Source organism: Rhinolophus ferrumequinum, chromosome 12 (genome assembly GCF_004115265.2).
Source record: "Rhinolophus ferrumequinum isolate MPI-CBG mRhiFer1 chromosome 12, mRhiFer1_v1.p, whole genome shotgun sequence".
NCBI lineage: Eukaryota > Metazoa > Chordata > Mammalia > Chiroptera > Rhinolophidae > Rhinolophus > Rhinolophus ferrumequinum.
The window spans coordinates 6,515,540-6,536,918 of NC_046295.1; the positions used below are offsets into that span (position 1 = coordinate 6,515,540).

A 21,379-nucleotide genomic window follows, 5' to 3' on the forward strand; every position below is an offset into this window, starting at 1 on the left:
ATGAATATCTGGTGTTTTGTGCTGTCAGTCCCCATTATCAGCTAACACTGTGTTTTCCAACCTTTTTTTGTTTTGTTTTTAATTTTAAGTCAATGCATTTCAGAAGTTCCTAAACCTGGAAGTCTGTCTACCGCTCCTGGCCCATCCCGTGGCTCCTGCTTCTCCCAATACAGTGTTGAAAAGGGGAACTAAACACGCTCAGTTGAGGGCAGGTGGGGTTAGGGTGATGGAATTAGATGCATTTTTATATTTATGAGCAGAAAGTGGAGAAAGAGAGGGTCAGCATGGAAAACAAATTCACCTGGTGCCTATCTCTGTGCTGCCTTCTCCTCTGAGAGTCTCGAGGCAGAAAGAGGGGGTTTCTCCTTCCTGAAAGCTGACATTGTGGGAACGTGGCACAGCAGCAATGCTTACCCACGGTTGGGGACTGCCTATGCAGACAACCCTCCCCCTCGCAGCTCCGCTGTGGAGACTCAGCAACCCAGCCTCCAGCCAATGGCACTGCTGGCTGTGGCCTCTGGGCCAGGTCAAGGCTGAGGGAGAAGCAGCTCTAAAGACATCTGCTGGCTACCCAAAGCTGTGGCGGTGCCAGCAGCAGCCGTCTAGGGAAGCACGATGCTGCTGTCATTTCTTAGTCGGTGGTGGCGGTCATATCGACAACAAACCCTTATTTGACTAATATAGCTCAAAAGCACTCTGGGCAGGTGGCCATCTGGGTGCTGAGGTTAAGGAAGGACAGTTGGTGTGTGGGGCACACAGGCACCCTAGTGAGAATGAGTCATCTCCTTGTGAGCTGACAGGAGGAAGGGAGCTGCTTTCGCTATCCACACACATATTACTTATTTAAAATGGCCTCATCATTACTTGAGGAATTGTGTTTTCATGGGTTTAATAAATGATGTTCAAGTCACTTGGCTTTAGTAATGACTAATGACAACTCGATTTAACAGAGAAAAATTCTTAAAAATTGTCTAAATAATGCAAATAAAATCTTAAGTTCTGTGTAGACTTTGCCTCATTTGAAAAAATTTTAAAATTACTTTACATAGCAGTTTATATTTGTCCCTAAATGTTAATTATACAAAGACTACAATCTAATATTTATGGGGCACTTAATAAATATGTTATCAGACACTGCTCTAAGTATTTTTACATGTATTGTCTCATGTACATCTCCACAATAGGATGACACAGGTACTGCTCTTAGTACTCCACTTTATAGATGGAGAAACGGAGTCACAGAGTGCTCAAGGTCACAAAACTGTAACTGGTAGCACCAGAATCTGAACCCTTGACCAAAAAAATGGCTGAACTATTCACACTCCAACCTCATTCTATTACACCAAGCAAAACACTCAACGTTATTCAAAGTTCGTTAACTAGAGAAATGTTGACATTTTCTGACTTTATAGGAAATACAAATATGGAATTTAATCTCTGCCCAATTAGCTCAAGAACCAAATTCCAGTGAGGTGACTTTGTCTGACTTCTAATTACTGGGCAGCATACTCTTCCTGTGACTTGTCCTATTTACCTACATGCATAATAACTCCTACAGGTACCACAGACATGCTGCAGCCCTTAACATGCTCTTTACAGCTCTTCATTTTCCATCTTTTATATTCTTCACTTGGCATGTGAAACTGTTAGAAGAATGTAAGGCAAGTTATAGGGAGGTCAAGAGCAGAGAGAAAGAAAGTGGACAAATATTGAAACTGTACAAAGGTCCTGTTCCTCATCCTTTACCCGCCCTCCTCCAAACACGGCATCCATGCTGATCTACCCTGGTAATTACACTCACGCTGGTAACCTAGGAGAAGCACCTAAAAGTATCCCAGAGAAAAGTGAGGCTGTCAGTCACTGTCCCAGGTCCTCAAGGAGCCACACAGAATACTCGATTGTTCATGGTCACAGCAGGCAGACAGAGCACAGACCAGAGGAAACTCTTCTAACGATTTGAACTAATGGTTCCAACATCTTTTCCCACCAAACCTCCCATCAGAAAAGCCAAGCAGAGGCCAAACTGTCAGAATTGCATCTTTTCTTTCTCTTTTCCTCTTTATTCTCAAAGCACATAATAGACAGAAGTGGGAGAAGAAAAACAGGGTCTGGGCAATCCACAAACTGGATAACGGCCCCTAAAACAACACCAAATATCAAGAGTTGACTATATCCTACACAGTAAAATGGTGTTTTATAGGAAAGCATTGTCATTGCTTTTCATATGTCAAAACAACTTTTAGTGGTTAAATGAAAAAACAATTATAAAATTTACTTTTCTATCACTGAATGTTGGGACCCTCCCTGAGCTCTGCATAGGGATTTTTGTAGCATTTAAATAATGACTATTCCTATCGGTTCTCAATCTGGTAGCTGAGAGGATCGTCAATCTTAAACAACCAACCACCTCTCCCCTAAGGAAAGCTGTTGTTTTTCCTTCTGGTTCTTTCAGAATCTATGCCCGTGAATGGAACACTGATGTGCTGGCTGCCTCGGTGCAGGGAACACAGACCTCCAGACCAGAAGAGCCGAAGGGACAGGGTTGGGCCTGAAGTGCCTGCATTTTCTAACACAGCTCTAGAAACGCCTGGCTTTAGATGAAGAATCAGGAGAAAACCATGAAAGCATTAAGACCTCAAAAGAACCAAAATGAAAGCTTAGGGTGTGACTGTCTTTCAAAAGTTATAGCCTATGTGTTGATCCAAAAATGAAAAGGATATGGGAGAAAAGATGAACTTTGAGTAAAAGCAACTTGATGGTGAATAAGGCTTGGTGGGCATACCTGATACCTGGCGGTCTGATTTTCAGAACTGGGATGTCAATACTGATGTAATAATCTAAATAAGAGAAACAGGAAGTAGAGGTAGAGGGATGGCACCACACTCTAGTCAAAGTATTTACAACACCCCTGAGCGCAGTCTGGTGATGAAGACAGTGGTGATGGCACCACACGGTAGGTCACGGGAGGGAGACCTTCCGCTTAGTACCAGCCTCTCAGGGGACACCCGGCCAAATATTCTAGAACAAAAACTTAAATTCAAAACCATTAAAAATAATAATTTCTGTCTAACAGAAAAGCTTAATCTAGAAAGTAAAGAATACAATTGGAGGTAGATTCTCCTAAGTTTTGTTGTCTTATTTAGCTTGTTTCAAAGTCATCAGAAGCCTAAAGTGACCACAAATGACATGGGCTCCTCAATGTCAAGGGTCACTCAAAACCAAATTACTGCATTTAACTGAATAATTTAGGGAAAATCAGCAATTTATTGAGCCCCAAATGTAGAATACTGAAAATCTATAAAGCGAGCCTAAAACTCCTGTTGGGAAAGAACGCCTTCGTAAAGAATGGCAAAAAGATCTAAAAGTGAAGGCGATTTTGTCAAAAGAGATTACTTGATTACAAATCAAATTTTGTAAAATAAATAAATAAATAACCAATGGCAAAGAAAAAAAACCAAAACCCTATACATTAAAAAGAAAAGGCAGTTTCACTAATTTAGCTAACTCTCGAAAGTCTTGAACTTTCTAAAATTTACTGTAGAAATTAGAAAGCAAGTACAGCCATGCGAACACAGCAACTAATAAAAGTGCACTAAAAAGATAAGCACACCGAAAAATCAGGTGACAACATGGGAAAATTAATACTGTCAAAACAAAGAACAAAAGGACTTACTGGAAGGGAAAATTAAAAGGAATACGATGTTAAATGCTGACTAAAAGGGCACAGGAGTGATGGTATCACATTGTTCTTCAAGTGGTTTTTAAACGGTATTTACAACACTAGGAGGACAAAGACTATTTTTTAGAGAAAACGAATGCTGTAATTAGGAACAACAGAACGAAATAAGAAAGAGATCCTGGCCAGAAGTTAGGAAATTCTTAGGACCAAGCCCTCCCACGGTTTGGGATCCCCACCTGAAATAAAAGGCAAGTTTACTTCCTGATGTGAAAAACAAGAATCAACACCCATTGGTAAACAAGGGAAAATTTTTATCGGACAAAAGGAGACTTGACCATTTCCATAACTGGGGAGGAAATTCCCTTTGCCCTGAAGGCTCTCAAGTTCGCATCCTTAGCATTACTAGTGTGGTGCACTGAGCAGCTGCCCAGGGAGGTGCGCTGTCCCAGGAGCTCCAGAGCAAGGCTTCAGGACAAGGAAGGAGGCGTCAATTACCTTGAGCTCCTGCAGCTGATCAGGCTCGTAGAGTTTGGGGGACAATGCCTGAGCCAAGAAGGCATCCAGCTCCTGACGACGCAGTATCCGTGCTCCAGGCCATTGCACCATATACCTACAGGTGGAGAGACAGAGGGTATGGGGTCAGGATGCAGCGGTCACCAGTCACATGCGCAACCTGGTGTGCAGGTTCTCAGGAGACTCGGGTGACACAGGCTAACGAGGCTTCTACAGACTTCTTACCAGCTTTTCTGTTTTCACTGGATGACACCAATTACAAATAAAAACCCAACCATCACCTGGGCTGATCAGCACGTTTGATTTTAGAGTAATTAAAAATAGCACACCAAATTTATACATACTGCAAACCGTCAGTGATTTTTTGATACAACTTTACTCTTGTGAAATGTTTAAATCCTGAAAACACATTATAAATACCAAATTTATATGACTTATCTATTTTAATTCTAGACAGGATACCTGGGAGGCAGACCCTAGGTCCAGATAAGAAAGATTAATCCCTTGATGAAGAGCAAGTGTTGCGTGAACTATCTGGATGAGGCTTCGGCAGTGGCAGATGAATGTACTCGGACTAAGTAGGAAGAGACCTCAGAAAGAGACCTAAAGCTACGGCCTTCAGAATGGATCTCTACAGTCCCCAGGGCCACAGACGTACTGGGGGCCACCATGGAGTGAGCAGCTGACGGGAAATCAATTTCTAAACCTAGAGCTTCCATGTGTACTACCTGCCTGAGAAGCATCAGGTGTCCACATCACCTTTTCCCTACCAATCCTCTTCCCCTTACCTTGCCATGCATGCACAGGGCCCCATGACAACCCCGGGGCACTGAGCAAAGGCACAGCCACAGGCAGTGTTTGGGGTGAGAGTGTGAGGTTAACTACTAAGAACGTGTTCCTAAGTCCTGTTCAAGTCCAACAGTTTGCAATTCTCTGCATTTAGCAAACTTGAAGGATGATCTAATCAAGTTGCCAGCTGATCACTAAAAATAACTTTTGGTGATAGATTCCTGTGTCAAAGGAGTTTGGAGAATCGTGACATGCCTCACAAAGCTCTCTCCAGTCCCGTCTGCTGAGGATGTCTTCTCAGGGTTTAAAGTCTAAGTCAACAAAAACCACAATGAGAGTTTGATGAGATAAAAGCCCTATCTCATTATTGTAATAATTAATATTCATCCACAGAAACACGGACTAATGGGTGAAGGAGGAGGCTCCATCCAGCTGATTAAGAAGTACTTTCAATAAACATCCCAACAAGAAAACTTAAGTGCTTGTTAGGTGCCAGGCACTGGTCTAAGCATTTACACGCACTGACTCCTCACGTAGTCACAGCAACTCTGAGGAGGAACCATCACTGTCCCATTTGAGAGATGGGAAATGGAGGCACAGAGCTTATATACTCCATGGCAAAATTACGTAGCACTAATAGGAAGGAAATTAATTTCAAAGTAAATGAATAGTGGAGGTTAAATCTCTGTGGTATTTAGATTTGATCAATATTTAAAAGAATGATGCAAAGTTTTATTTTAGTATACTGTCAATATTTACAATGACAAAAACATCCTTTGCAATTGTTTGAGAGCCACAAATCTTAACTACAGTGGTCTTACTGCGTGTTTTAATCAGGGCTGGATGCAAGAAATAGCAAATATGGAGAAAGTCTCCCACTTTTGTCTGAAAAAAATACTGTGGAAAAGATTGTGCGCAACATACAATGTTCTCTGCTTAAGTATCCACATTATGCATCCTTTTTATTTTATATCTTATTTTGTTTAAGTTGTGGTAAAATACACATAACATAAAATTTGCCATTTTAATCATTTTTAAGTGGACAGTGCAGCGGTATTAATAGGTCCACTCACAGTGCTGTGCAGCCATCCCCACCATCCATATCCAGAACTCTTTTCATCCTGGGAACCTATGAAACACTAACCGCCCCACCCCATGCCCCAAGCCCCTGGCTAGATGGTCCTTTAAAAATTATGAATCAAGAAAATAAGTGTCTTCGACACAGGTTGGTTTTCTCAAGATCTTTCCTGGTTTTCCTGGCAGCAAAGACTTTCAGCACTCAGTTTAGCTGCAATAGGTCTTTTTGGTTAGAATATCTGCTATTTCCTCCATTTGGTTTCCTATTACGTTTTCACAAAGTTACCGCTTACCTTTTTCTCACTTTATGTAAGTCCTAGAAAAGCCTTTCTAGATGCAGAAAGAGTATGAGATGTACACAAAGATATACACAAACACAGCTTAAATACTATAAACACGGAGGGCACCAGTGGCACCCTGGCAGGAACTGAAATTTACCCCCTCAGTTGGTGATCTCATCTGCCTACGCTACTCCTAGAGAATGGACAGTGTTCTCAGCCCCTTTTACATCACTCAGTTTTCTGTAGACATTTTTTACCGTGTAGCCTCAAGCTTCCCATCACGGAGGTGTGAGGGGATCAGCGGCCCTCCCTTTTTCACTCTCGTCTCACTTCCCTTTGGAAGTGTGGGTGCTGGCGCAGGTCCCTGCGTCTTGGAGCTGGACCCTGGCTGTGTTCCTCAGCTGTTGGGACAGGCTCCTCTGGTTCTCTGAGTCCTGTTTGAGGGCTCAAACCCTTCACTCCCTTATTTTCCTTATTAATTTAGGTTCCTCCAGGATGTAACCCAGGGTGTCACCTCTGGAGAACATGAGCTCTCTTGGGTAAGGACCTCGTCTATGTTTGTGGGCTGTACCCCAGGAAAAGCCGCCTCTGCTCCGTTCTGGACAGTTGGACAGTTGCTTCATCCTCATGCTGGACTTCTGTTCAGAGGCTGGCTCCTCCAGGTCTCTGCTGCGAGGATTGTAGATATTTGGCTGCTGTTCTTTCCCCATCCTCCTTACTGCTGTCCTAACATCCCATTTGGAAACTGGGTGACACTAGTGAAGCATCAAGGAGACCACCATATCCCTGCAGGGCTGTGCCTGCCCCTGACGCAGAAACGGAATCTCACCCTGAAGGAACATAAACAAATCTAGACTTAGATGCAGCCTTCAGAGGTTGACAAACTGCAGCCTCTGTGTCAACACTGTTTCCATTTGCTCAAGTGCCCCTGCAGATCCCAGGTGTGCAGACAAACCAGGGCTCACTGTTCAGAAACATCTCCATCAGCCCACAGGAAGAGGAGAAGCAGTCGAGACTGAAAGAGACATGGCAACTGAACACAAGCCATGAGCCAAGGTTTTCTGTTGCTAATAAAGTACGTTATTGGGACAACTGGTGAAATCTGAGTGAGATCTGTACATGAGCGTATCAGCATTATTTTTCTAATTTTGATAATGTCCTTGTTTTTTAGGAAACACAGACTGAAGAGCTTAGGGGTAAAGGAGCATCGTATCCATAACATGCCCACAACTTACACTTAAGGGATTCAGGACAAACACACAGACCCACACAGAGAGGAGGAGAAAGCCACTGCAGGAGAACGTTAACGTGTGGGGAATCTGGTGAAGGACAGTCACGAGCTCTTTGCATTAACCTCACAATTCCTTGAAGTTTGAAATTATGCACACAAAAAAAATCAGAGAAAGGGAGGAAGTCTTTGTGGATGACGGCGTGGCCTTGGAATCGCTGACCTTTGCCCCACGCCAGCCATCAAAGCTGGGGTCATGCTGCAGGACTCACCTTGTCCAGGACACAGGCCCTGCCCTTTGTCCACACCCCCCAACCCCATCCTCGGCCTCACCTCCGCAGCCCCTCCCGTTACACGGCTGCAATTTCTCCAGACAAGGACGACCACTGGGCTGTCAGCCTCAGCCCACAGCCCATACCGGGGGCTCTCGGAGGCACACTGTTCCTCATCCTCACCTGGCCCCCCTCCCATGACCCCCACACTCTTCACCCCGAGATTTCAGACCTCCTGCACAGCCTGTCTCCACGTTGCTAGCAGGTCATACCCACTGACCAAACAGAAACCATGCAGGGTGTCCTCCTTCACCTGCTGCCCTGGGGCCCCAAACACAGGGGTAGAAAGGACTCTCTTAGTGGAAGTGGACCAACCCTTTTGTGGTGTCCCAGTCCCAAATCCCTGGGACTTGTCCCACGAGACACTGTCCCTCGGCTCTCCCCAGCCACCTCATCGCAACACGTTGCTCCTCCTTGGGATCTAAAACTGTCTTTCCAAGTGAGAAACCCCCTGGCCCCGAGAGCCCACCCTGCACACGACAGTCTCTTCCGACCAACCACGTCATCTGGCTTCCACCTGTGTATGGGGCCTGACTGCACTCACTGTGGCTTCTCGATGCCACCAAGACGAGAGCACAGGAGGAGGTTCACTCAGACTCAAGATTAGTAGTTACATTTATTAATCTTTTCAAGGTCTAAAATGAGTCCTTTTTAATAAACCACCACAAAACAACAACAATAAAGACTGTCTTCAAAACAGGGACCAGGATAGTCCTGAAATCTGGGAAGCTTTATAAAGGCCATCTGAACAGTGCCTAAAAGCGGCGTGGCTGTTTCTGGGGTAATGGCGGATGACTGGACACAGGGACCAAGGTAATGAGAAGAGGAGAGGAGGCCCGAGCTTCCAGGGCCCCATGAGGCCGAATGCAGGGGCAGACAAGACGTGAAGGCACCCCCACCCCAAGGGGCATTAAAGCATGTGAACGCCATGCTCCCAACAGCAGCAGCTCGTCCTACTAACGGAAGGCTGCCTCTGTCGAAGGGGGCAGCTCCATAAGCCCAAGTCCAGCAGGCTCTTCAGGTCAGGCACATGGTAGACAGTCAGCTGCCCCATCAGATTAAAGGCCACACATCATTTCAAATTTGGAAGAGAGAAATACAAACAAAGCAACCAAATTCATTATTGCTAATTTGATCTTACAACACTCCAAGTCTTAAATTTTTGGCTAATATAAGGTTTTTACTGATAAAAAACACAACAGGTCCATTAATGAATTTTCCATCAGAGGAAACCAGAAGATTCAAAAACCAAAACAATATAACTAATCTTTCTAACTAGCTAATTCTCAATGGAGATAAAGACAAGAAACTGACACACTATTTTAGTGAACCTCCATTTAATTAAGGAAAGCCTTCTCAGTAAGTTATTGACCTTAAAGTCTGTTACGAATTTAAGAAACTTCAAGAAATAAACAGCTGACGAAGGCTCTGTCCCTCATCCTCAGTTAAGCAGGTGAGACCTAGCAGGTGTCAGGGGCCAAGGGGATGGATCCCCGGGGCTGGGGCAGTTGAGGGCCTGGAGGGCAGCTGGGGCCGCAGGCTGCCTGTCTGACAGGGTCAGAAGCCACATACATGGGGGAGAGAGCTGGGATGGGTAGGTACCAGAAGCCTGTGGGCGTGTGGGTGCCCATACACACTGGGAGGGCTGTGCCCAACTGTCCCCAGCACCAGGAATCAGTGCTGCAGGGACAAAGGGACATCTAGGTGAGGCCAGGACATCTCTGCAGAGAAGCCAGGAAGTGCTCACAGAGAGATGGAGACAGGACAGGAGGCCAGCCTGACAAGGCCCCCCACTGGCCCAACAGGTGACAACAAAGCACCAAATTAAAATGATGGTAGTGGTGGACTAGAAGCCACTGCACAGAAGGCAGAGCTGCGAGTCCACACTGATGGAAAAACACTAAGTTTACACAGCTTCAAAGTGCCTCCCATGAAGTATGTGTTCGTTATAAAGGGACAGAGCGGCCTCACTGGAGAAGCCCCACAGCAGCCCCTTCAGCAGGCGCTCATAGGGGAGACGCACAAGCTGGACAAGACCACGAGGCGCAAAGGGATGGCACAGTCTCCACCAGCGCCTGCCCTCTGGAGACCAAAGGGCCTTCACCTCTGAATGCAAAGAGGGTCTGAAATGAACTATGAAATGGAGATAGAAAAAAAAAGGCTCTTCGTAGTGTACTGGCAATTTTTTCCTAAGTTTGAAATTGGTTTAAAAAAACAACAACAAACTAATAAACCTGACTTAGGTATGCATGCCAACTCCAATTAACTCCAGGATGCCAACAGTGTCCATCCACACAGGCACTCATGGCCGGTCCAATGAGGGCCTAGAAGCACAGGGCCCCCATGTGGGTTTCCAATTCCCCTTTCCAAGAACAGGAGCTGGCCCCTTAGAGACAGGTTCCAGGGCAAGGACGATACAGACGAGCCTGGGCATCTTGTGGTACCAAAAAAGCAAGGACATGCTGGGGATACAAAAGACATAGAAGCTCACTGAACGAGCTCTCACTGCCCAAGCCGAACAATGGGAGCAACCAAATGGACAAAGACACATCAGGCTATAATGCTAGGAATAAAACAGATACCACTACAAGTTCATACTGATCTACATAAGGTTAAATGAACAAAGAGGGAAAAGACACGTTTTTCCCTACGTAGAACAATCCAAAACAATATATAGCCCCGATAGCCTTCAAAATCTTTAATATTTAAAAAATAAACTGTTTAAATTCATTATATTTATATAAAATACATGTTAACCAAATATACCAACTCTGTAAACATACTATATAGCATCAATTCAAAATCCACATTGCATTTACATGGCCGATATCCTACCCCCACCCCACGCCGCACACCTGCCCCAGTACTTCATGCAGATGCGTCTGAGAGGTGTTCAGAAGAGCACCTGCAGGGCAGCCGTACCTACCGCAGCACACAGCACAGCACCGTGAGATGAGTGGGCACGCTGGCTGGGTTGAGCATGGCTGGGGTGTCTGACCTCATGCAGGCCAGGAAGGCCCTCATCCTGCGGTTCTTGTCCTCCACCGCCTTCCCCAGCCAGAGCCTCTTCAGGTTGGGGCAGGTCCACTCCCTGAAGGCAAGAGCTTCCACCAGTTCCGGGGTTTGCGGAGATTTCCCTTTGTAAGCTGCCCACTCCTTAATGATCACTGGTGAAACTACGGGAAGGAAATCAGAGAACCATTTATGCCCTGTCTCAGCATCTTCAAGCCTAACAAAACCTTCTCTAGTAATTTACAGCCTGAGGATGTCATCTCTCATGTGACAATGCCTCCTGTAGCCAGCAAGCCACTCATGTCTAAGACACTTGTTCTCCACTCTATGCACTTTAATCGCTCATTTAAGTTTTCAGTTAGGCCACCAGTAAATTTCTTCTCAATCAAATCATGACTTGATTTCCCCATATAACTAATATGTATAAATCAAGGATGTCAGACAAAATTTTTTTAATATTAAAATCCACTAATAATTTTAGTAACAAGATTTGGTATAATTCACAGAAGTTATGTAATTATCATGGAAATCCATGGAAAATCCAATTTAGATAGCTAATGGCTTTCTATATACTCTTACTAATTAATTAGACTTGAGAAAGAATTTGCATTTGGTAGCCACTTCACGTTAGGACCTCTTACATTAACACATACAACAAAATGTTAAATTCTGTTTTTAGATTAGAAGAGCAAATTACTATGCAGTGAGACCTGAAAGCCCAGTAAGGCCGCAAGCAGAAGCAATATTCGTGTTAAGAAATGCCAGGTGATGTCAGCACACAGTAATTCTATTCAGCAAGACTGAAGACAAAGTGTAAAATTCCCCATTTCACCTCAAAAAAACCAAGAAGTCCAAAGTTGATATAACACAAAACAATAACCTTTTATCCACAGCTGTTTTACCTCTATTAGTGTCGTTAATCCTTTAAAATCACAAATATTCACATTTTCCCACATAATTTCCAAATAAATTAACGGAAAACTATGATGAGAATACAATGAAGACAAGGCATACAGCAGAGACGCACGTTATAATTTCATACCAACTGCACTGACTTAACAATCTGGTGGTAAAATCTGGGTGTGCATTTTGCAGGTAACAATAAATATAGACCTGAAGCAGGGCCCAGTGAGCTGCCAGCGGACAGCATGGAAGCTGTGAGTCTATCAAAAGTGATCTTCCCGCGCTCAATTCTTCCCCATAACAGTACCACACCTGGGCTCATTTTCCCTAATGTAATGTCTAAGGCAGCAGAGAGACGGAAGAACCCAAATCCTGATAAACTTAAAAGATTAACTGGCTCATCTCTAGCTCCTTCCCAAGTCTAAACAGTCAGGCCAGATATCATCTCTTCAGGTCAGGAAGAACGCCAGGTCAGGAAGAACGCTAGTGGGATACACAGTGTGTGAGTAACAGAAAAGCAAGCTGGGCACATCTGACTCCAGGGAGACAGGTAAGGAGCGGGCTACACAGAAGGCTGAGGCCACCCTCCTATGGGACCCACCGCCCAAAAACTGCCTGAGCTGGGGTGCAAGTCCAAGTTCTCACAAACTCTTCCTCTTACAAGAGTTACTTTTTTGTAACTGGGAAAATCCCTTTCATTTACATTTGAATATTTTCGTGTTTAAATGTTAAAAAACTTAAAACATTTAAAATGCTTAAAGTCCATCATCAAAGTAGAGATATACATGGATATATAAATACGTGCATCTCTGTGTTCACCAGGATGCTTAGGTGCCAGTCACAAACCCATTACGCCCCCATCAACCAGCAGACCCTGTCCTCAGACTCACAATCTAACTCCCCCACCCCATTCCTGGGGGCTCCCACATGCAGAGTGCAGCCATCACTACCTGCCAGGGGAATCAGAGTCCCCACAAAGAGCCCCCAACCCATTTGCCCCAACTCCAGTCTCAGAGGCTGGCATGTTGTCAGCTCCAGGAAAAAAGGAAAGGGAAGTTAAAAAAAGGAGCCATTAACCAGTTGCTGCGTTTCTATTAGGTTACTCCAAAGTTCATTTTCATGCCAAAAAAAGCAAAAATGCATAGATTTTTTTCTATGTAACATCTTCATTTTGGTGGTAAAGATTTATTTAACAGCACAGATAAGATTTTATCTTCAGTTGTAGAATTTGTTAATCTAGTCCTAGTGAGGGCTAGTTCTCTCACTCCCCCCACCCCAAACACACACACACAAATCCACCACGCATGCATGCACACATGTGTGTGCACACAAAGCATGAGTTTCCTACATGTTAAAAAACAGATTATATGGGTGTCGAGTCTCCTTTCAGTTTTCTCCTGAGAGGCATTCTTATTACATCTATTTTCATCTTCATCCATTTACTTCTTTCCTTTCGTCAGCTTTGTTCTCACCTCTTCACTAATTTTTACCAATTATTTTATTTTGTTTCATTTTCATTCTACAAATAAATTTTTGGTGGACTATTTTCATTCTCAAGTTCTGAATGCTTAGACCTGTACATACTTTATGTTTCAAGGTCCTACATCAAAGGTAAGTGGAGGTCGGAGGTGCCGGTCCCCTCGCAAGCAGCTGTCCCACTTGAGGGTTCCTTGAAGCTGCCCTAGATAGCTGTCCACATTAGTTGGGGCTCTGAGGGACCCAAGTGTGCCTGACCTGATGCTGTGCTCAGATCAGACACAACCTGCGGTGACTACAGATGAGCCTCTCTACACACTGGCACCCAGGACCGCCTGCCCGTGGCCTCTTGTGAACGGACTGCCCTGTCCTGGCGGGCACAGGATGGGCAGGGGAGACTGCAGCTCTGAGGACGGTATCAGATGTGTTTGCTTCCTCTCATCCTCCGAAGCATTTCTGTTGCCTAGCTGCACTATTTGTGATAAGAACGGCTCAAATCTAATTTAGGAAATACATGTCTTCATCAGAGAAAATAAATGTGCAGTAACACAAAGCTTGGTTCCACCAGCAAAGCTGCTCCACGCTTGCTTTACTTTTAACATGTATATATCTGTTTTTAAACAACTAAACGTTTGGAGATCTTCTGTGTATACCACTCCATAGCTGTGGGACCTTTGGCCAATCACCTAATGCATATTCATTGAGTACCTACTATGTACCGGGCAGTGTTGGGACACAAGTGAGGCATGTGAGGCGCCCAAGGTGCAGGCACCAACCCCATGTACCCGTGTGAGAGGGAGGGTGTCTCCTTAAATTCTGAAGCCTAGGCCCCTCGGCACCACCCCCACCCTCAGTCCCAGAACCAGGCACTAAGAAAAGGGCCAACGACTCACTCTGCAACACAACCCTGATGAGGAAACACAAAGGCACCTTACACACGTCATGTGGTCACAACGGCTCATGACATTAGGTTAACTAATTAAAGATCAGTGTTTTACAGACTAATGAATCCCAAGGGAAATCCTGTCTTGGGGCTGACACGTGGCAGCCTCTGCTTTACACGCTCCCCAACATGGAGCACTCATGTTCACACAGCACCTCCTCTCCCTCTGGCTCCTGGCCTCTTCCTGAGTCACTGCTGCCCAGGAGGGAGGAGCGTCTCTGTCATGCAGCTCACAGGGACAAGCAGATGCAAAGCAGCCAGCTAACAGCAAGTCATTTGGGCTCTTATCATTTCTGCAAAAACCACTGGTTATGCAGGGATTATCTGGATGGAACGGGGTAACTGGATTTCTGGAACACCCCGAACGTACATCTGGGCCTCAGCCAAGAGCACTGTGATGTGAAACCATCTCTGTGATGGCACCACTTTAAAGGTTCATGCTGCCTTGTTAAAGCAGAATAGTCAGCTTATCCAGCTGCTGGCCATGAATAAATCTTCTACCGCCAGGAAAACTGACAATTGCAAGACGTAGGCAAGTAGGCTGTGTCTAGAAGACAATGTTAAATGTTAGGTCATCTTCCTTACCTTACACCAAAATGAATTTTTGCATTGGCAACAACTCCAGGGTACTGCTCTTGCCACCAGAGGCTAAATTTATAATGCACATTCTTTACAGAAGGTACCTCTTGCAAACACAATTTCAGGACATAAAACACTATTATACTTAAGCTGTCAGTAAAAACGTAGTGTTTTCCACCAGACATGAATCATCTTCTACCTTGGAAATCTATTATAATGCTGATTTTGGGGTCTATCCCAGACCAGAAAAAATGAACATGCTTCACTTTGCAAGCCAATTCCAGCTGACTGGAAGTGGCTGCTTAGTACCACAGGAAATATGTCTCTAAGCTCAGTGCCAGGGCACTGTGAGCAACACCAGTGCCTGCTGGGGGCTGAGGAGTGAGAGTTGTGGCACGCACGCAGTGTGGTGACAGGTGAGGAAAAGGATGGAGACGGATGACCTCCAAGACTGTGGCCAACTAGGAGTTGTCTGTGTGCACACGTGTGTGCACACATGGCTGTGTGCGTGCTTGCACACATGGGTGTGTGTATGTATTTGGGGAGGAGCTATTCTATTACTTGCTGAGCTTCCCAAGGGTTATGGGGAAAAAAAAACCCACAAAGAAATAAAAACAAAACTCCAGTTCCTTCATATCAGGGCAGAAACAGAAATATGGGTGCAATGATGGCTGCTCTTTCCTCCTACTGGGAAAACTGGCAGTTAACTTCTGAGCAGCCTGTGAGTAGGCAGGGGCCAGCTGGCTCTCCGTGTCCTCATGCAAACACATCTGCATGCACACTCTCCATGACTCTCAGAGGTAAAAGGCTGTGAATTTTTCCCTTACACCTTTTATATCTGAAGCTGGGGGTAGCCCTCTGTCCACAAAAATATACGTATTCAGTAGGCCACAGGTACTCAGAAGAAGAGTGTTTTAGACACATAGGAAACACTATTCTATTCTTCAATTTCCTCAGCAATGTCATTCCTAGTATATTATGAACACAAAAGTTCAAGGACTATGACATAAACATTAATCCAAGAGTGCCCTTGGAGCCAGGCTGCCTTCCTACAGCTTTGAGCTTGACTGCCGCAAGTTCTGGGGGGGAAGAGGCAGTTTGCTAATGCTACTCCTGGAAAGCTTTGTAGAATAAAGAAATTCAGATTAATATATGAAGTCATAGGGAAAATGTTTATGATAACCAACTTTAATTTATATTAAAACAGCACACTAATACTGGTCATGTTATTCTGTTTTATAATAGAATAGAATACACAGTGAATAAATTTGCTTTTCATAGTAGTCACAATTATTTGGCACAAACAAAATTGCTAAAGCAAACTGGACCAGGAAAAATCTACTTTCTATAAGCCTGTTTCTTTTACTTACTAAATTTTGAGGTATTGGACAGTCTTGTTATAGAAAACAAAAAGGTCAATTTTATTAAGTGGATGATGTGCAAATCACTGAGTTTCACTCCCTGAATTTTTATAGCTGAGGCAACTCATTGTCCTGTTGTCTTTTTAGAACCGGAGCCTTCTTCTGGCTTCTCCCATTTACCCATAGGGAGCACACAGGGAACCCCAGTGCCCAGGGAAGCAAAGGCCAGAACTGCCTCCAGGGCAGGAGTACATCTGGATTTCACACGTGAGGGCCTCCAGGCCAGGGCTGGCTGAGACCCAGGTGCCTGTCTCCAAGTCCAGCCTTTATTCTAGCAGCTACATAGACAGCAACCTGGTCCCACGTCCCCCCACAGAAGCCGCCGCTGCCACCACCCAGCACATCTGGGAGAATCCGCTTGTTCAGGGTCAACAGTTTTCTGCTGGCCCCAGTGGTGGGATGTGAGACTCTATAACAGTGACTTCAGTAGCATACTGCCATCATAAACAAGTATTCACAAGTACTTCTTACAAGCAAAATCATAAAACCTAGGGAGAGACAGAGAACAATAGAAAATAAACTGCCAGTATGTCATTCGGTATGACTTTCATAGGCTGTAATTAACTTAAGGACCTGATTGTAGATATCCTACTTTAACCAAATAATGACTTTAAAATTGGAACTTGTAAATCATACAACAATTCACTGCAGATAATGGTCAATATATCATATGCCTTAATCAAAAGACTAGATTTCCAAACGGATACATGTCTTAAATCTAGTGAGAGTGAAATACTTTTACACAAGCCTTCAGACTTCAATAGCTCTCTCTGACAACAAAGCCCTCTTGGGAAACTCCTGATTGTCACAGGGACCACACCAGGAATACGCATCTGCACACATACCGTGTTTCCCCGAAAATAAGACCTAGCCGGACAGTCAGCTCTAATGCGTCTTTTGGAGCTGAAATTAATATAAGACCAGGTCTTATTTTACTATAATATAGTAAAATATTATATTTTTACTTATAATTTTTGCTCCAAAAGACGCATTAGAGCTGACTGTCCGGCTAGGTCTTATTTTCGGGGAAACACGGTAGCATTCTGAAGCCGTTAGATCAACACCCTCACATTCATCACCCACTTGAGGGGGTGGGTTTACTGGGAGCCATGTAGTGTGGTTCTGGTTACCAGACCAACCAAGTGGACGGCAAAGCCAGCAGGCATCTGAGGAACAACCCTCTCCCGAGGCCCTCACGGGGTACTTCCACGTGGTTTGTGAGTCTCCTGCAATGTGCCACTGCTTTCATCTCATCTGCATGTGCTCTAAGCACAGTCGTAGATAAAAGAAGATTTCAACAGACTCATCTTTCAAATCTTGTCAGCCAAGGACTCCTGAGAAACCAAACTGTTCAAGGTCAGCCTCTTTTCAGCATGACCAGAAACTACCATTTTCCCATCTCATGCAGAGTGTCAAGAAGCTACAGTATTTTCTCCTTAAGAATATAAAATGTGTAGTTACTTATACGTCCCAGGCATGGACACCTAAACCCATGGCATCATCAGTCAGTGCTCAGAGCCACATGGAACCTAACGAAGGGTCCTAGGAAGGAATCCTAGTGCACTGCCAACGAGAATGTAAAGTCGCTCGGCGCACATGCTGACACATGTGCTCACACAGGTTTGGTCTGAGCAAGTTGAGAGCATTCAAGCTCAACAATCACAGAAGAATCTGAGACAAAATTCAACTTTACAGAGACCTGGTGTTTCAGTGAGATCATCAGCAGACGTGGATTATTACATACAAACCTTTTCCATAGGCGGTTTTCCCATTATAAACGTAACCAATGCATGAAACAAGTTCAATTTTATCAGCTTCCCCAAAAGACCAAGATTCTAAAACCACTTATAATGGTTTTAAATGTAAATTTAAATGTAAATTTCACCCACCAAAATTACAGAGCTAACTAGGGCCTCTCAATTTGTAAACTCAAAGGTCAAATTTACACATCTTTCTATGCAGAGGTAAATTTTTATTTATAACAGCATTTTAATAATACATTTCTCCAGGTAACATTTAAGTTCCAGGGGCTAATTCAGCTTTTCTAGGCAGTGGGCTTCTGAACCATCCTCTTTCCCATTTCAAGGTTTTGTCTTTGCTTCAGTTCAGCCACAGTCCCTAACCACCCCATCTTTCTAAACAGAAATACCACTCTTATCCCACCTTCAATGGCTACCCTGTGCCTACAGAAAAGTCAAACCCCATGTTCATAAGTCACCTGAGCAGAAAAGACTGCAACGTGTTCAGCACTGACCTTTCAAAGAACCTCAGTAACTATGCACGCTCCCACACACCGACACTTTGGGTCTCCATTCCAGCAAGCCAAGTTATCTACATCAGTTATTCATTTACTGTTTTTGTGCCGGCTAGATACTGCTCTAAGAGAGGGACACACAGCAGTAACAGACATAGATCCCACTTACCATTTAAGAAGTATTAAACGTTTAACTATACTTGGCCACTCATAGCCTTGGCCTTCCTCCATGGTGGACGAGCACCCCACTCCAGTGTCACCCCTGAGTCCAGGCCCTTTTCCTTAGTAACATCTGGCTCCCTTTTCCAAAGCAAACCACGCCATATCTTCATTCCAGTTCTTGCCCTCACCAAGAAAGGTGGCCTGAACACAGACCCTGTGCGCCCCCCACCTCGACCCTAACATCACTCCTCCAGATTTCTCTTCTCTTTGATAAATTCACCTTCCTCTCCCTACTCAATACTTCCCATTGACCAAAAGTAACACAACAATAACAAATAACTCCATCTCCGGCCCTGAAAAAGAAGTCAGAGGAGTGGGGAGGGGGGTGGAAGCACGGGGAAAGGGTGCCTGCAGAGCTCCCTCTGAAGCTAAGGCCCTCTCCCACTCACCTCAGCCATGTCTGACAAGGAACGCTGCTGCGCCTTCCTCCTCCTCTTCTTTGTATCCCCTTGTGCCTCCCCCCACCCCACCCAGCGCCTCACAGAGCCCATCTGAGTCATCCCGACTGTACCACGCTTCTCCCTTCTTCTTTAATCACCCCATCTCCACACCCTGTAGCCCCAGTTAGAGCTGGCCTACTACCAGCAAGCCGGCCCTGGCACTTCTGCGAGACAGTGTTGGGCCCTGCCATGTGGTCTACACACAGCTCTTCACCACAATGTGCCTCTCTCTTGCTTACACTCACAGGATGCTGGTCCACTTAAATACCCTCCACTGTCCTTGCTTCCCCTACTGTCTACTAACAGGACAGCCTCTCCCAGGCTAGCACCACCTGCACCACCAGGTACAATAACTGACGAGGAGTGACTGTATTGCACATTGCCAACTATGCATTCCAGTGTTTTAGAACTGCAGACCTGCAGCAGGACAGAAGAGACCAAGACTCTTAATTCCTCAGAGTGCCTGCAGCTCACCTGCAACACAGAATTCCCTGAACTGGAGGAGCAAAGACAAAGAAGATGAAAAGGACGCACACTGTCCACTGCTGAGGGTGTGAATGGAGCACAACAGCCATATTCAGCCTGTTCTATGAAGTTGTGAACACTGTAAAGGGGTGCTGTCCCATCCTGGGACCTGAGGGTGTCAGGCTGTGGTGATGACTGAAAACTCCTAAGGAGTCTGTTGTATAAAAACTACATTTTGTGGAACACATAAGCCAAAAAGAAAAAAAAAAAGAGTATCTTTCATCATGAAAGCCCAAAATGGTGTCAATGCACTGAGGACATGGCAGGGAAGTGGGGCCACATGGGGGACCCTGCAGCACACAACATTCTAGGCCCAGCAGAGAACCAAGGGGGCCACAGGGCCTTGGCCATTCAGGGCTGGCAGAGAACCAAAGGGTCACAGATGCAAGGCCAGGGCAGCCCAGGTGGGCCAGCACAGAAAACTGATCGACCCTGTGCAAAATTAAGAAAGATCCTTCTTTTCTGAGCAAATGGATCACACAGTGTGAGGAAGCAGTGAGAATATGTACATCAGGAACATACTGGGCCTCTGAAGAGTGCCCACTGACAACACTCAGTGTTCACGTGACGTCTCTGGGCCTGATCTAGGCAGCAAAGTATCAGCCAGAGGAGGCCTGCAGGGCCAGCACCACCTTTTCCAGCTACAGTCACACAAACATCTCAGCGCACTCTCACTACAGCTGTCCTCAAGCAAGGGTAGTGACAGACAGATGCTTCATTTTAAAGGCTTACAAAATCAAAATTTTGTTATGGTAATCGGAAATATAAGACAAATCTATGGATCAGTGTTTAGCATCCCTAGAATCTCTCTGGTTTAGTTACAAAGGTTAAGTCCTCTCCCAGACACATCCCTGACCTAGTCAGCTTCACCCATCTCCCAGGCCTGCACTGACCCACCCTCATGCAGGTGATCTGTCACTATATATCCTTAGTTAATAATAAGCAAGTAATCTTAAAGTAAGTAATGGTAATCTACAATTTCCATGGTTCATAATATTCTTATTTCAGACTATATGTTTTGGGAAACTTTTTTATATTCCTTACTAAATATATACCGTGTTTCCCCAAAGATAAGACCCAGCCGGACCCTCAGCTCCAATGCGTCTTTTGGAGCAAAAATTAATATAAGACCCGGTCTTATATGATATTATATAAGACCCGGTCTTACATTATAGTAAAATAAGACCGGGTCTTATATTAATTTTTGCTCCAAAAGAACATTAGAGCTGATGGTCCGGGGACCATCACGGAGAAACACGGTAGTGACTTTTATATTCCCTACATTAGTAGATAAAATTACCTACAACAGAAAGACGCAGTTTTCCCAAAATACACTGGCCCACTAGAAGATGAAAACTGCTTTGACCTCAACATTTCCCAACATTTCAAACAATAATTTCTGTATTTCCACTTCCCCCTTTAACCCCAGCATCGCCAGCTGAGGTTTCTGAGGGAAACCATTACACGTGTCCCTTTGGCATCGGGGCTATGTGCAGCAACACACCAGCCACACAGAAGTGGCAAGTGGAAAGCTGGTGGGATCTCCCAGGAACACTGACTTCTGGAGAGCATACACTGCCGTCACCCTGCCTGGGACGTGCTAACCACAGCAGCGCGGTGATCACCAGGACCATGTGCAGATCAGTTTAAAGCATAAACCTGCAGTTTTATCAATTTATCGAATAACCATCAGTACTGGGATGTT

At 44.8% G+C, this 21,379-nt stretch overlaps 1 protein-coding gene across 2 annotated transcripts in view; it reads right to left on the bottom strand.

Moving 5' to 3' along the window:
- FAM120A (family with sequence similarity 120A) overlaps positions 1-21,379 on the bottom strand; it is a 102,759-nt gene that overhangs the window by 14,325 nt on the left and 67,055 nt on the right. For both annotated transcript variants that reach the window (XM_033124169.1, XM_033124170.1), the window contains exons 11-12: positions 10,826-11,075; positions 4,175-4,289 (exon numbers count right to left, since the gene is read on the bottom strand). In XM_033124169.1, the coding sequence (XP_032980060.1) occupies positions 4,175-4,289; positions 10,826-11,075 (365 nt within the window). The remainder of the gene's footprint in view (positions 1-4,174; positions 4,290-10,825; positions 11,076-21,379) is intronic.